Source organism: Papilio polytes, unplaced genomic scaffold (genome assembly GCF_000836215.1).
Source record: "Papilio polytes unplaced genomic scaffold, Ppol_1.0 DF823923.1, whole genome shotgun sequence".
Lineage (NCBI taxonomy): Eukaryota > Metazoa > Arthropoda > Insecta > Lepidoptera > Papilionidae > Papilio > Papilio polytes.
In genome coordinates, this window is record NW_013525281.1 from 1622038 (window position 1) to 1637846 (window position 15809).

A 15809-nucleotide genomic window follows, 5' to 3' on the forward strand; every position below is an offset into this window, starting at 1 on the left:
TATATATATATATATATATAATATTAGTGTGATAACAAAGAGGAAAGATTTGAACATCTAGTATTTGATATAAAAACTAATACAGTTAAGAATGTTATTTTTAAAGGGTTAACATAAATGTCTTTTAATATGTTTTATGGGTCTTTTGGGATTGTTTTAAAATGTGTTCTTTGTCTTTCAGTTTTTGTTCTATAAAGTACCATTTTGTACGACTGACACAAGCGTCCTATTCGTCTTATATTAATGGTTGATTAATTTAGATTTTTTTTAAATTACTAGTAGTTGACAACCCTATAAATAAAGTTTATACAGGTGTGTAGGGACAGGTGGGTGTAGCACGCGCTGTTTATGCCGTGGGTGGCCACGATACTATATCTCCATTCCACGTACTATATCTGTATCAACAACGCTGTCCTTTCTATATAAGACTAATATGAAAGTTTGGATGGATGTTTGTTAGAGTTTGTAGCCTAAACGGCTGAACGGATTTCCGTGAAATTTGGCATAGACGTAGAGGATAATCTGGAAGAACACATAGGCTACTAACTTTCATTTTTTTAATACCACGCGGACGGAGTTGCGGGCAACAACTACTAATATTATAAATACGAAAGATTAGATGGATGGATGTTTGTTAGAGTTTGTAGCCTAAACGGCTGAATGGATTTCGATGAAATTTGGCATAGACGTAGAGGATAATCTGGAAGAACACATAGGCTACTCACTTTTATTATTTTTAATACCACGCGGACGGAGTCGCGGGCAACAGCTAGTAATATTATCAATACGAAAGTTTAGATGGATGGATGTTTGTTAGAGTTTGTAGCCTAAACGGGTTAACTTATTTCAATGAGATTTGGTATAGATGTAGAGGATAGCCTGGAAGAACATATAGGCTACTTACTTTTTTTTTAATTCCACGCAGACGGAATGATTCGTCTAAACTTTCGCATTTATAATATTAGTATGAAAATATATTTAAAGGCTGCATGCCTTTGTACCTTAAGTGTTAGAATAGTAGAAAACATAGAATATAAATATACAACTATCGTAAGACCATAAATGTAGAATAATAGTAATATCAGAGAGTATGATACAACTTGTCGCAGATAAGTTATTACGTCTCTGGGTATTTCTGTCTCAATGATCAAAGTTAAACAATGGAGTAAAGTCTCTAATGACGAACTTAATAGGGCGTTTGCCTCCGGTTATCTGCGGGATTCGACATTAATGGACCTTCTGATTGCCACATCGAAATTGCAATAAGCTTAGTTATATAATTTCATATCTATCTTCTATCTATATCTTACATATAATAAAATTGGAATGTATGTTTGTTTTGTAATATCAAAAGAAAATTTCCAGATATCGGGAAGATGATATGTTTGCAATGCTGATAATGAAAACCGCATTTTAATAATTTTTGTCTGTCTGTCTGTCCGCAAGCCGCGTTTGTTTCGGGTATTCTCCGAAACGGCTGGGCCGATTTCGACGGGACATTCACTGGAGGGTAACTGACATGAATATACATATTATACGCTACTTTTTTAATTCAAATGTCAAAATGGCGTAACGGGTGGTCTAAATTTGCGCTAACGAAGTTTGCAGGCGACAGCTCGTCTATCATGTAATTTCAAATTGTTTCTTTTAAGTGAATAAGGTTTTTTTTACAGTATGTACACGACCTGTTAGAGTTATCTATCACATTGACCTAAAAATGTCTGTGTTTAGTGGCATTAATCTTAATCTATGTCAATCAAGAAAAAAAACTTAATTGAATATATTTTATTCAGAGTATAAAAGTTAACTCTTAACACGAATCTGTAAATAGTAACCCTCCCTCCTCCTCTTAGTTTCATATTAACCTACTGATATTTCCCTTAATAAATTATTAATTACTGTTTTATCGACGATTGTTTTAAATGTAATTCTATATGTACTTAAATTTGATTATTTTCAACAGGGCGTCCAAAGTGGTCTCAAAAAAGTGGGGCTGGCGATGCTGTCGTTGTCAATACCGGTCGATGACAAAAAGAAAGTCAGTAGCTCGTGTTGAGCATGGTCTGCATTCCCATCATCACCATCATCATCATCATAATTCGTGATTATTTCCATTGTTTTTATCCCCAATACCCTCGTGTGTTAATTAAGCATGCGTTACATACAATATCAATTCGTCACTAAAATGAGCTTCGTTATCGCCTCGCTTTGTGATGTGACGCATGCTTTATCAAACCTTACCTTTAACGACTGTGTGAATTGTTTTGATGAGTTCCCCTCCCCTTTTTGTTTTCCATACAAGAGCCATTGATGTTTGTATGAAATGCAAGCATGCTTGTTATCCCCATATTTGTGTGTTATAAAAATTTGGATTCTTGATGTTATATAGATTTTAGTGGGAAATTTAGTGTTTGGAGTGATTTTATTTGTCCTAGATTCAAATTTAGTAGGTTTAAGGTCTGTCCTACTAAATTGTAATTTGCCTGATAAATCCAACGTGTAAAATATGTGATGGATATATCGGATTTTGTTGCCTTATCTGACAGTGAGGTCAGTTTAAGCTATCTGAGCCACTATCAGACACTGGTGGGACAGGCACTTATTGTTCACATATTCATGTTTCTGGGTGTAATAGTAATAAATGTTATTTTTATGAGTCGGGAGAGTTGTTTGAGCTTCAAATTATGTTACTTCAAGAAAGTGTTTTCTAAAAAAAAAAATACTAGCCATTATCATTCAAAACAACCTTAATTTTTTTATAAGGAAATGCGAATCAATTTTCTTAAAACGTGCTATCCCGTTAAAAAGGTTAATTTCCATTAAAAAAATTAATAACCGAGATTAGAAAAATACGTTTTTCTATAAAAGAGATGAAAGCTTTCTTATTTTTAGGGAAAATTATTTATCCTTTCAGTTATTAAGAAATTGTCATTGAAAACTCGCTTTTATTTTAAAAGTAATACGGTTGAATGTTTATTATTAGTTAGAATTTGGTAATACGTATACGGTTTCATTTACGTTATTGGGTTTACGAATTTTGACGTTGTGTGAAATTATTACCATTTGTCATATATTTCTTTATATCGGCCGAATATAATTAACACAAATTAATTGGTTTCGATGTTCGTGTTTGGTCTAATTGACATTTTAATTTGGACAACAATAAATTAATTTAATTACAAACATATCACTATGACCCTATACCAATGTAAGACCAACACACACATTCAATTTTACCATTTTCGGCGCCCTGGGCGAGATTATTACTACGCCCTTTAACTGCAATACAAACCCTTAAGAAAGACGCTAGTGACGCCCTTCAATGTGTCTGTGGCGCCTCTTTATATCCGTCGCCCAGGGCGGACGACCATCCCGCCCTACCCTTAAGTGGGCACTGTCGACTTCAAAATAATTAATACACAAATGTGCTGTTAGCTTGTAATCGTGTGTATATGTAAATTAAAACAAGAGAAACAAACTCCAGTAAATCGGAGAAATCAAGGCGTGTCTAACTTTATTTTCAGTAATTTCCCACTTCATCATATCCATATCCATCCATTATCTATACATGTATGTGGCATGAGGATTCCGTATATATCCGAATGTCCATTGTGTGCGCGGCATGTTTGTTTGCAAAACATATGTACTATAATCTCGGTGTTTGAAACACGTAAGTATGGGAATGTTTTTGTTCGAAATATAGATGTATAAAATAATTGTATAAAACGCAAGAACCAGCTACGTCAAAAAGGTAGTGTTATAAATTTCGATAGAAATCAATTTAAAAAAAATATGACAATCGAGCGGTATTATGAGCAATACTGGTGAATTATTTTATTATAGGAAGGGGAAATATTCTCTTTTTGTGCGTCTCCTCCTCCGTCGTATAAGGGTAGGCAACGCATCTGCAATTGCGGATGTCTATGGGCAGCGGTCGCTTCGCCATTTTGGCGGTTTCAGGTGGCCGCTTGCTCGTTTGCCACCTTGTGTTATATAAAAAAAAAACGAAGGCAACTACGTAATAGATCTCGGACGTTCCGTGGTGACGACTAGAAATGTACTGAGCTACTGAGCTCCTGAGCGACGGAAGAACCAGGTACTGACGGCTAGTGAGCTGATTAGCAACTGAGTACTGAGCTGACTCACTCCTTGCAAAGGCTTTTATGAAACTACCCCCACTACTACTTCCGTTTCTATTACTTCGTAACAGTTGTGAATTTTAATTCAGTAAGATGACTAAAATGCAACCGTCTATTCGATAATACAGTAAAGCGTTCTGCAACAAGTTAATATGACCGACCATTATTAGACAGAGAAGGGGTTTCACAGAAATAGGATATTTATCCTTTAAATGCTTCTTCCCCTTCGCATCCAATCCTTATTAAAAGCGTGGGGGAGGGATGAGGACTAAAAATTCACGGATGTCTTCTATGCTTGGTCAAATGAGCAATTCGTGTAGCAGTAAAACGTCTTTGCAGACTCAGTTTATTGTATAAAAATCATATTCTTATGAGTATATTGTAGTTAAACAGCAGTAAATTCAAACACGTGCATTTATGACGGACTTGTTAAATTGTTCTGCGCGTTCATTACTGGCTTGTGACAAATACAATTAGCATATCGTCGACCGGAATAAATGAAGCAAGTGTTAGTAACTATTAAGAATTATTTTAACACTTTAAAAGTAACAAGAATGTAATCAAACCAATGAAACGAAATTTCTCATCATGCGCAAAACTCGTTAAATTTTCGCTTCAATTTTAGTTAAGAGGGGCATTGTAACGAGGTTTCGGCTATCTCGTTGCTAGAGACGCTTCTCACGTAAAGTTAGACCTGCTATAATAATTACAGTGTGGACGTGATTTCATCTAGATATGTTACCTTAAAATTCTAGATTTTATAGAACTAAATGGCATATGCATAAACATAATATAGACTCTAGGTACATTACATTTTATTTAATAGATTTTGCTCGCTTCGTCTTCATGTAATTAAAAAACAAAAGCAAGTTGCTTATGTGTTCTTCTAGTTCTCTACATCTATGTCAAATTTGAGCGTCGGTGGCTCAGTGGTTTAAGCACTTGACTTGTAATCTACAGGTCTTGGGTTCGAATCCCGACGCCATGTACCAATGTGATTTTCGATTTTTCGAATTTTCATACGTACATAATATACCCAACGTTCTTACGGTGAAGGAAAACATCGTGATGCAACCTGCACATATCGGCGAAGAAATTCAAAGATATGTGTGAAGTCAACCAACCCGCAGTGGGCCAGCGTGGTTGACTACGGCCTAGTCACCCCTGATTAGGGTAGGCTCCGAGCCCCTCGGTGGGGACATATAGTGAGCTGGTGATTATGATGATGATGATGATGTCAAATTTCATCGAGATCTGTTCAGCAGTTTAGGCTACAAACTTGCAAACATCCATGTATCTAAATTTTAGCAGTTATATTAGTAAGATTTCTACTTCATTGATTGCATAAAATCTATTTAGTTCATTAGTTTCTAAATTCCTTAATTTAACTGGCTAAAAGTCTTTAAATAATATGAAATTAAAAATGCCTTCTTATAAGTACAACTTTAAAAATTATGTAAAACGTTCTGAACGTTTTCCATTCTCCACATCCAGCTATTATTATGTTAAACGTGGAAGTAACTCTCAAAGTGGCCCTCTTAGCTTGCCAATAAAATGCCGTATCCGGGCCACGGACGTTTCAAAATTATTGAATCGAGGAACCGGGAACTGAACAAAGGAAACGCTATTGAATTAAAACTATGCTTTATTAAGTAAGAATAATATTCAATTACTAACATAATCTGTTAGGAAAAATGTAGATTTAATAAATTGCAAAGTAGATAATAACTTGCTGGCGACTTCCAGCGCGAGGCATAAAATAACTTCGTATGTTAAGTCATGGCATCTGTGCCAAATATCATTGGATCTGTTAAGCGGTCTTGCAATGATATAGTAACAAATATCCATCCATCCATACAAACTTTCGCATTTATAATTTAAAATAGCTTTACCCATGCGGCTTCATTCGCATGGAATTATAAAAACTTTATTTAATTTTTAACGTTTGCGAAATTTTCAATTGCAAGTATCAAAATTCAAATGATCGAATCACAACCATGGCAACCTTGCTATCTCGATGTTGACAGCTTGTGGCTTATGGTCCCTTCCCACATGAAGGTTTTTTCCGATTTATTTACCCTCTAAGTTTAATAGCGTGAAAGTATACAGCCTAAAGCATGTAAGTATGCTGTGATTGTTGACATCCTACGCCACAAAGTAGTTTAGAAGTATAGGTTAAAGTAACAAAAATACCTAAATACCTATGGCTTTTCAAGTAATTAAACACCAGTACGAAGTCCAAAGCTTACGTACTATGAATATCATAAAATGTATACTTATGTAGATTAAAATATGTCTAGGTTTAATTAAACTTGCATGAAAGAGCGATATGTCAGCGTTTAATGTTATAATGCAAAGTAAGTAATCTCTACTCATATTTAATCTCAGGTGTGGCCATGAAGTACGCGGTTAAAACGCTTAGCACTTTTTATAATTAACATTCGACTGAAACAGTTACCCTATATTACTGAAGATAATGTTTTCACGAATGACTGAGAATGTTTCCAGGGTTTATAAGCATATTTTTATGTATAAGTTTGTATTTCTATTCCTTTAATAGAATGTAGCCCAAAAAGTTAAATCTTTTACCTATATACGATTACATTTTTCGATTTGTATTTCTTGGAATTTCCCTAGATAATACCCATTGAGGCTGTTTATTACTTTTCTAATTGACAATTGGTTGACTAATTTCTGTATAACGTCTAAAAGATCGTTAGTTCTGTGGCCACAAACAACTTAGCAACAGTTTCAACTTACCTAGAGACTAGAAACGTATCACATCTGACGCATAGACACTTGATGCCTTAGCAACTGATGCTTAGATAATTATGTTACTGATATGTGTAGTATGTTCGACTAAGTCACCACTGGCGCCACCTAACAGTAACCTGTGAACAGCACATAGTGTGTGTAAATTTTTTCTTGCTTCTTAATTGAATTTTATTGTTTAAAATTTGACCTTTTTACCTTGTAACAGTCTTGAATAATAAGGCCATGCATAAACTATGAATTTCATTAAAATTTTGACGTCTGAGTATGCGCATACACGAAATGTTAGACTCGTTTCAATATTCGGCCGAATGACAATTAACAACCAATGTCCCTGACTCTTAATACTAGCATCTTTGTCGTATGCTAATTTTTTTTATATACGTTAAGCCTGCGATTGACCACGATCTCACCTGAAGAAAGTAACGTAGCAGTCGAAAGGTGGTACGTGCTAGCTTTATAAGAAGCGTCTCGTCAAAATTTAGTATCGTAATGCTTTTAAAAACAGAAGTTAACAAAAAGACGAAAAGATATCGCAATCTTTTATCTCAAGTAGAAAACTCAGAACTGACGACAGTAACGTTTCGAAGGACCAATTACTTGCTCCTAACGATACTTTGTTAGCTTTCACAAGGATACTTGGTAAAGTTTTGCCTTGTTCCTTTGACAAGTAATTCTTGAAACCCTTAGGCGAGTGTCGAAGTTGTCTATTTAAGTCGATTAATTGATGCTCGTATACAATTAAATATTAAATTCCAAATATCTATACTCTATACTACTATAATAAAGCGTAAACACACTTCTTTGTTGCCTAAGATGTCAGCAATTACATCATATTTTCGAATAATTATTTTTTTAATAAAAAGCCCTACACTTACGTCACGCTTTAGGCTATATATTTTCACGCCATTAAACTTAAGGGGTAAATATTTTGGATAAAAACCCCAATGTGGGAAAGAGACCATACGTTGCTGCCAACATCAAGGAAGCAAGGTTTGTACTGTCAGGTCATTTTGACATTTGCTATTGACAATTTGACAAATGTAAACAATAAAATTAAACTTTCATATGCGGATGTAGCACGGGAACAGCTAGTTAAGTTTGTAAAATTCCACGTAACAATACTCGTTTGTATTAAATCTGTTACAAGTTACATGATGTAACGTGATACAGGATGTTACAAATTCTGACTTTAACAGAGCAATGATGATGCTGTTTTAGGACAAGTATGACCGTAATAAATCAATCTTTCATAGCTTATTGCGTGACTTGTTTAAGTTATAATGGGAATGACGTGTGGATGTGTTTATTTAAGGTAGGAAGTAAATCAAGATTTCTCAGTCAAACGTCAGTTTGCGTAAGAGTGATTGACAGGAGTGTAAATCTTTTTATGTTACCTTGCTCTGCGTATTATTAGAATAGAAACACCCACTACAGTCAGTAGAGTATTTTTTTATATTCGTCAGTTTATTTTAAATGAATGGTGAAATCACAGATATATGTCTAGGATCTAAAAGAAATGCAGATTATTAAGATCCATCCATCAATTTTCAATACCAAAGATTACATCTTAGATTAACAGACTAGTTAGTCTATACTATTATTATAATGGGAGAGAATTGATTGTTAGTATTGAATAGTACGAAACTACTGAAACGATGTTAAAAATTCTTTCACTGGTGGGGTTACATTATCTACATTTCTATACTAATATAATAAAGCGTAAACACATACTTCTTTGTTGCCTAAGATGTCAGCAATTACAGCATATTTTTAAATAATTCTTTTTTTAATAAGAAAATCCTACACTAAGGCACGCTTTAGGCTATATAATTTCACGCCATTAAACTAAGGAGTAAATAAATTGGAATAAACCTTAATGTGTGAAAGGGCATATAAACTAAAGCTGCTAACATCAAGGGAGTAATGTTGCCACGGTTTGTCATCATGTCATGTCAGTTTGACATTTGCAATTGACAATTTGACAAACGTAAAAAATAAAAAAAATATATAATTTCATGTGGAAAAAGCCACACGCGAATAGCTTGTCACTGAACAAGATAGGCTATATTTTAGTCTAGAAAAAGTTTTCCTTTTTTTATTTTCTCGTGGACCAAGACGGGTTTAGCTGTTAGTAAGATATTGTGGTTAATTTATTGTATTTTATGTGCACATACCTTTATTTCGATCATCCTTGGCATCACAGACTGTTTTACTCGATATGTACTTTTCGTACAGACACGACACTTTGGGACAGAAATAATTGTTATTGTTACCGCTTGAACATTTGTCACTGAGCGAAGCAATCGCAATCAAAACATGTGGAGTATTTATTGAAACCCGACTAGTATCAACATTAGCAAATAATACGTCAACTTCAACGTTCGTATTTAAACAGTACCGTCGGCAACAAATGTATAATAACATAATAATTCAAATGAAATACAATTTTTAATCATAAACAAAAAATAATTTAAAAAAACGTAATTAGAAACCAGACAAAACAAAACACGGTTCTTAGTAAAACTTAAAACCAAGAACCGTGTTTTTTCCCTTTTAAAGAAGCAGATCTGCTGATGCTCCAAGTTGTCAATGAAAGCCGTGCCGGTTTTTAGTCTCCAGTAATTACTTTTACAAAGTTCAGATATTTTATACCCAATACCACCGAAGAGTTTCAATTTCATCAATGTTTTACTTCTCGTCTAAATTACTAATAAAACAATAATAAATCTTTAGTTTTTAGTTTAGCACCGTTTAGCAAAAGAAAAAAATGCATGGAAATGTTTAAAGGAAGCCTTTGTTAATAGACAAGCTTTTCGCATAAACAACCAGTTGCTGATAATTCAAATGAAAATTGTAATTGTATTTGATTAGGACATTTAGCATCTAGGCATGTATTATTAATTGTAATCTTAACAGTAATAATTTATTTATTTATTTATATTGTTTAGAGGATAGATGATTGAGTTTCAGGCATAAAAGTTAAAACAATGGCAAGAAAACAAAAAAAAAATAGTTTCTTAAAACAATCAATTATGGATTCAGCAATTTTAAAAGTTTAAAAAGAAAAATATGAATTGTTTTCAAATTTCGAGCTCGCCGGTACTCCTAACCGCTCCTGATTACACAAATTGTTTGATTATGAACCTCTTATTTACTCGGGACATGATAACTTGAGCCCGCGTACACTACGACATGACTTTGTTAAAGCGGCCTGTTTAAATTTTTAAACGATTAAGGTTTTTCGTTCCGTTTGTTTATCGCTGTTTCCAAATGAAAAGGGTCCGCCATTCATTGTTGGAAAAGGTAATTACATATTTTAAGCATTTTACGAGATACGCTTTGTTCGTTACATTTTTATTTTAAATTGTTTAACGAAAATTTTGACTTGTGAGTTTCACGACTGGTTATCCCTAATGTCTCTTAAGGTTTTTTAATATTTCGCAATTTTTCTAATAAACCATTTATTCTAGAAGGAGACAAGAGCAAAGAAGTAGAAGAACAGAATATAAACTTATTGGTAACGAATTTATAAATACAGAAAACAAAGATGGTTAAATATATTGGTTCAAGCTAGTTCATACAAAGCGATATCTACGAAGGTACAAAACATGATGCTATATTAAACTGGTTCTATTGTACGAGATGACTAGGCGCATTGTTTTAGGAAAGCTGAACAATGGGCAAACGCGAGTGTATTCGGAATTCTGAATATTTGCAATTTAGGAGACTTTTACGACATATTTTAGAGCTCATATATATTACAATTTATCACGACATACCCTTAAAAATGATGTCTGATATTTACTAATTTTAAGACCGTGGAACTATTTAATCGCATATACATTTTTTTTATTGTTTAGACTAGAATTCACCACAATAGGAAAGTGGCCATAGTCCATAGATCTTTTCTTCTTGTCTACATACACTTATAGTATTTATTACCTTTAAGGTGAATAATACGTCGTACGTGTTTACAAAGTCACGTCGTATGATTCTCGGATATATCAACTAGCGGTAAACGACGTAAAATGCTGCGTTCGCGCATATCGTCACTTCTGAAGGATCTAAATCCTTGTGTTCTTGAGTTGTTCTGATGTTTTATGTTTTAAAATATAAATAGATAGAACATAAACAGATACCAGGAACTTGACTGTTTTAGTGTGAATTGATTTACTGACTATTTAATATCTATATTGGTCAGTTTTTATTTGATTTGATCAATATGACGTCAATGGGGATACCAACAGAAGCGCCTGTCCATACAATTTTGTACACTTCGGCGTATTTGCAGAAGCCAGTTAAAATTCCACAGAAAAAGGTAAGCGCTAACAGAATCTATAAACTATAAAACAGATATAATAATCAAATAAGCAAAAGTCTTGATGGCCAGTATGTCACCTCTTTGGATGTATACGAACATCATATCAGCAAAAGACGTTGGATTTTGCACTGAACACCACTGACGATGTAAATTTATCATAATATGTTCAACGTCTTTAGAGTAATTATTACACATTGAAATAAAGATTTATTAATAAAATGTAATCAATACTATCTTATAATATATATATATATAACTAATGTTATAACATTTAGATTGATGGATAGATGCTTAAGGAAGTATCCACAGGCCAGCTTAACGGATCTAGATGAAATTTGGCACACATAGTCCGGAAGAGCATATGGTTAGTTACTATATTTTTATATAGCACAGATGGAGTCGCGGGTTAAAGCTAGTAGTACATAAAGCAGTGCATTGTAGATGTCCTAGCCAATGACCTAATAAAAGTGTTTATATATGTTAAGTGTTAGTGCTAATTATAAACTCGGCGGACAACGCAAGACGGGACAAGGTCGCCTTTCGCTGTACAATTCTATTATTTTGCACAAATGAGAATTTGTTTCGTAATAAATTGTATACCTTATGATTAAAGGAAGAAGGTTTAAAATCGATTGGTTATAATTTAATCATAGTTCTCCCAATAAAATAATGTGTTAACCGCTCAGATGTACAATAAATATGATTTTTAACTTGAAAATATTAAGTCTTACCTTGTTTTAGGTAAGTTATCTGGAATAGTGGTAACTTAACGTTAAGTTGACAGGTAAACGGTAAAGAATAATGTAAATACCAGTATTGATATTAGATAGTTACAATTACTACCTGCAATCTGATATTTTCATTGACGGAGAACAAATTTTACACAAAATGTCGTGTCTAGTAAAACATTAACAAAATATATAAAAACCTGCCGAGTCTCACTTCCCCTACAAAAGTATATTAAATGTCATGTAATACGCAGTCATTTTAGTTAGTGTCTATTGAAATAAAAGTGGTCCGGACCGTTTCGAGAATAGAGTGTTTCGCCGTGCTCGTCTCGGCGGGTGCACTGCGTACCCAGTTAAAAGAAATGTTAAATGAATGTTACAAAAAGTAACAGTTTTCGGTTATGTTTCAAGTTATAGCTAGACAAGTTTGTCACATCATTATCATCAGCCTTTATCTGCCACTGCTGGACAATAGTCCTATTTTCCAACTTTTACATTTCACATCGCAGAAAAGAAATTTAATCAAGCATGCATCTAAGTAGCATACTTAAGTAAAGAATTCTTAAGCATCTGGTACAGGAAATAGTCTATCGAGTATTCTAAATTACTTTAAGGCATCCAGACTACGTTAAACGACCTGGAAACTAAGTTAAAACGATTAACTTTCATTGCAGAAAATGTTTTGCATTTCTTGAGACGTTTTATTCAATGGTGCATTTCGTTACGATCTTTTTATACACACGATAAACCTATAAATAAAACTGGAGTGCCTTCATTTATTACTAACTGTTTTCATGCGGCTTCATCGGCATGAAATTATGAAAATTTTATATTATTGTTTACATTTGTCAAATTGTCAATAGCAAATGTCAAAATGACATGATATGACAAACTTTGGCAACCTTGCTTCCTTGATGTTGGCAGCTTGTAGTTTATGGTCCCTTTCGCACATGGATCTTTTTATCCAATTTACTTATCTAATAAGTTTATTAACATGAAAACATATAGCCTAAAGCGTATCGTAAGACTAGGGCTTTTTATTAAAGAAAGTTTTATTCAAAATGCTTTTTTTATGAATTAAGCGCGGACAATTATCTGATCGATTATGTAGAGGTTTTTAATATTCTGAAAAACACAAATTAGACTTATGTATCGAGTTACAGTCATATTTAAGATAAAAACAACTTAGATACTATTATTTTTTTAATGTTCTCTTCCATTATTGAAATGTAAACAGCTAATAAGTTTAAATAAGCACATTGTCTGCATAAGTTCTTGACTAAATGCCTTTTATAACTTTAAACCCGCACTTTACTTGACTTTACCATTACGAAAATTTGGGACAAGACGCAGAAGGCCTTTAAGTTAAATACCAAAACTTTATTAATAAACCTTCAAAGTATGTCTACCTGAAATTCACACGTATAAACATATGTAAAATCTTACTTATGTTATAAATGCGAAAGTTTATATAAATGGATGGATGGATGTATGTTTGTTAGAGTTAACAGTGGTAGTGCCCGCTTTAACATCTTAGCACTGCAGGGCCGGCACGCCCGGTAATACCACGACAAAACATAAGACAGGCGTGAAATGGAAGCATTTCCATGTTTCGTATGATGAGTGTGGTGCCGGAGGAGTAATTTAAGTCCCTTTCTCTTTACCAGCTTTTCTTGTAAGGAGAGATTGGGAAGAGGAAGTGGATTTGACGGTGGAGGAGATGCATAGAAAGGGGAAATATCCACTTCATGTGCGTCTCCTCCTCCGTCGTATAAGGTTAGGCAACGCATCTGCAATTGCGGATGTCTATAGGCAGCGGTTGCTTCGCCATTTTCTCGGTTTCAGGTGGTCGCTTGCTCGTTTGCCACCTTATGTTATAAAAAAAAAGAGTTTGTAACCTTAACGACTGAAAGGATTTCGATGAAATTTGACATAGTCTGAAAGTACATATAGGCTACTCACTTTTTCTTTTTAAAGAACACACTGACAGAGTCGGTGGCGAAAGCTAGTGTTCTATATTTCGTTTTAGTTATATGTACAAATCTTGCTAACCATTCGTGATTTTTTTATTGGAATGCAGTTAAAACTCTGTGTTGGTTTAAACAGTCGTATCGCAGCTCCTATACAAATTATTTGAGAAACGTATTTACTCTGGTGTCTTGATAAGTCGAGCTCGCCTGACGACATGTCTTTGTTGAGGCGGCCCTTTTTATATTTTAGCTCTAATATCATGTAAGAAATTGCTTCGACATTTAAGTTGAAATGATGAGTAACGAAGGAGTGATAAACATAAACGTTATAGAATTTAGCTGTGTTGCTAGGTGACTAAACATATCTACGAAGTATAACAGGAGATTTTAACTGCTGTGGCATTTATATAATTTACTTAATAATATCCCTTTTGTTCACAATATGTTTTAAAACAAGGGTCACTGCAGTTAGAAACTTTGAACAATTGCACTTAAAAAAAAATTATGCGAAACAAATGTGATATGTCCCGTTGTTACAAAGTTCTGTCGCCTGTGCGCCGGATGTGTTTATTAACAGTTGCCGCTGTAATGTGGCACTTTTGAACATTTCGTCGTCTTACAAACACTTGCAACTTGTATTATCAAATAAATTACTTTAATATAATCGTGGTTAACTTAAATAATGCAAAAAATGTCTTTAATTTTGTATAAATGTTGTGTTATCAATTAAAATGATTTGGTTAATTATTAAATTCAGTTAATTATTACTTCGTGCACGAAATTCAAAATGGCGTCCCTCGGTATCCCAACCGAAGCTCCTGTGTATACAATACTTTGCACATCGGCGTATTTACAGGATGCTGTGAATAGAGACGCACCCAAAAAGGTAAGCCTTTATTAAAACTATTCGCAGTTTTCATGTTAAAAATCTACATACATTTTGAAAATAGAAAAATACGACTTATGGCCAGTTTCCTAGATACTTTTAACCATTCCTTAGTGTTATCGGTTTGATCATGAAATGCGTTTTCGAAATACGTAATTAGAGTTTTACTCCAATAAAACTTAGGTTGCTAACACTAATGAGTACTTTTAACTTTTTTATTTATTTAAGGAGTTTTTATTGCAATCTGTCTGTCAGCTGTAAATTACACGTAAAGCCTGCTACACACGTTCTTGTGTATAGGTTTTAAAAACTTTACAAAGTTCTATATTTAATGCATTAAGAAAAAAGAAAGCGCCATTATACGCATATGATCCTGTGTACGAGTAAAACTGAGGGACAGCACTAGTCTATACCAATGATAGCAAAGATTTTTGTATATTTTTGAAATTACTCAATAAATACTGGGCCGATTTCAAATATTCTTTCACCATTAAAATGCTACAATATCAGTGCACTGGCTGTTTTTTTTTCTCGCGGGCGAAGTCGCGAGCAACAGCTAGTTATAAAATATGTAGTACAAGGTAGTGTATGTTTTCGTATCATATTGTTTGACATAATATGACGCGTCTGTTTGTCAGTTTCAGCGATGCCTCCGTCACGCTGTTGCTGTTTACTAAGTAATTAATTAAATCCTTCGAAATTATTGTGACTACAATGTAAGCGCAGTGCTGCCGTTCTAAATCTCTGATTTATTACAATGACGTATTTAAAATAGCGTTTACTTGATGCGTATTTCTATTGTTTTAAAAATTCCGATCTATACTATTATAATAAAGCGTAAACACACTTCTTTGTTGCCAAAGATGTCAGCAATCACAGCATATTTTCGAATAACTCGTTTTTTGACCGACTTCCCAAAAGAAGGAGGTATTCAATTCGTCGGTATATTTTTTTTTTTTATTTTTTTTTTATGTGTGTTACGGCATAACT

General features: G+C 33.7%; 2 protein-coding genes across 6 annotated transcripts in view; one reads left to right on the forward strand and one right to left on the reverse strand.

The window, feature by feature from the left end:
- The window catches only part of LOC106102359 (5-formyltetrahydrofolate cyclo-ligase), a 29218-nt gene extending 20005 nt beyond the window's left edge, over positions 1 to 9213 (reverse strand). The window contains exon 1 of the mRNA XM_013281805.1: positions 9089 to 9213. The gene's annotated coding sequence lies outside the window, so the exon portion shown is untranslated. The remainder of the gene's footprint in view (positions 1 to 9088) is intronic.
- Positions 1 to 15809, forward strand: part of LOC106102355 (transient receptor potential cation channel trpm) — a 121239-nt gene that overhangs the window by 8089 nt on the left and 97341 nt on the right. For 3 of the 5 annotated variants that reach the window (XM_013281795.1, XM_013281794.1, XM_013281798.1), the window contains exon 2: positions 1964 to 2038. The exons of 1 other annotated variant lie outside the window; for it this stretch is intronic. In XM_013281795.1, coding sequence (XP_013137249.1) covers positions 1964 to 2038 — 75 coding nt within the window. Of the gene's footprint in view, positions 1 to 1963; positions 2039 to 14705; positions 14820 to 15809 lie in introns of those variants that run through there. One more of the 5 variants, XM_013281796.1, reaches the window with a different exon arrangement.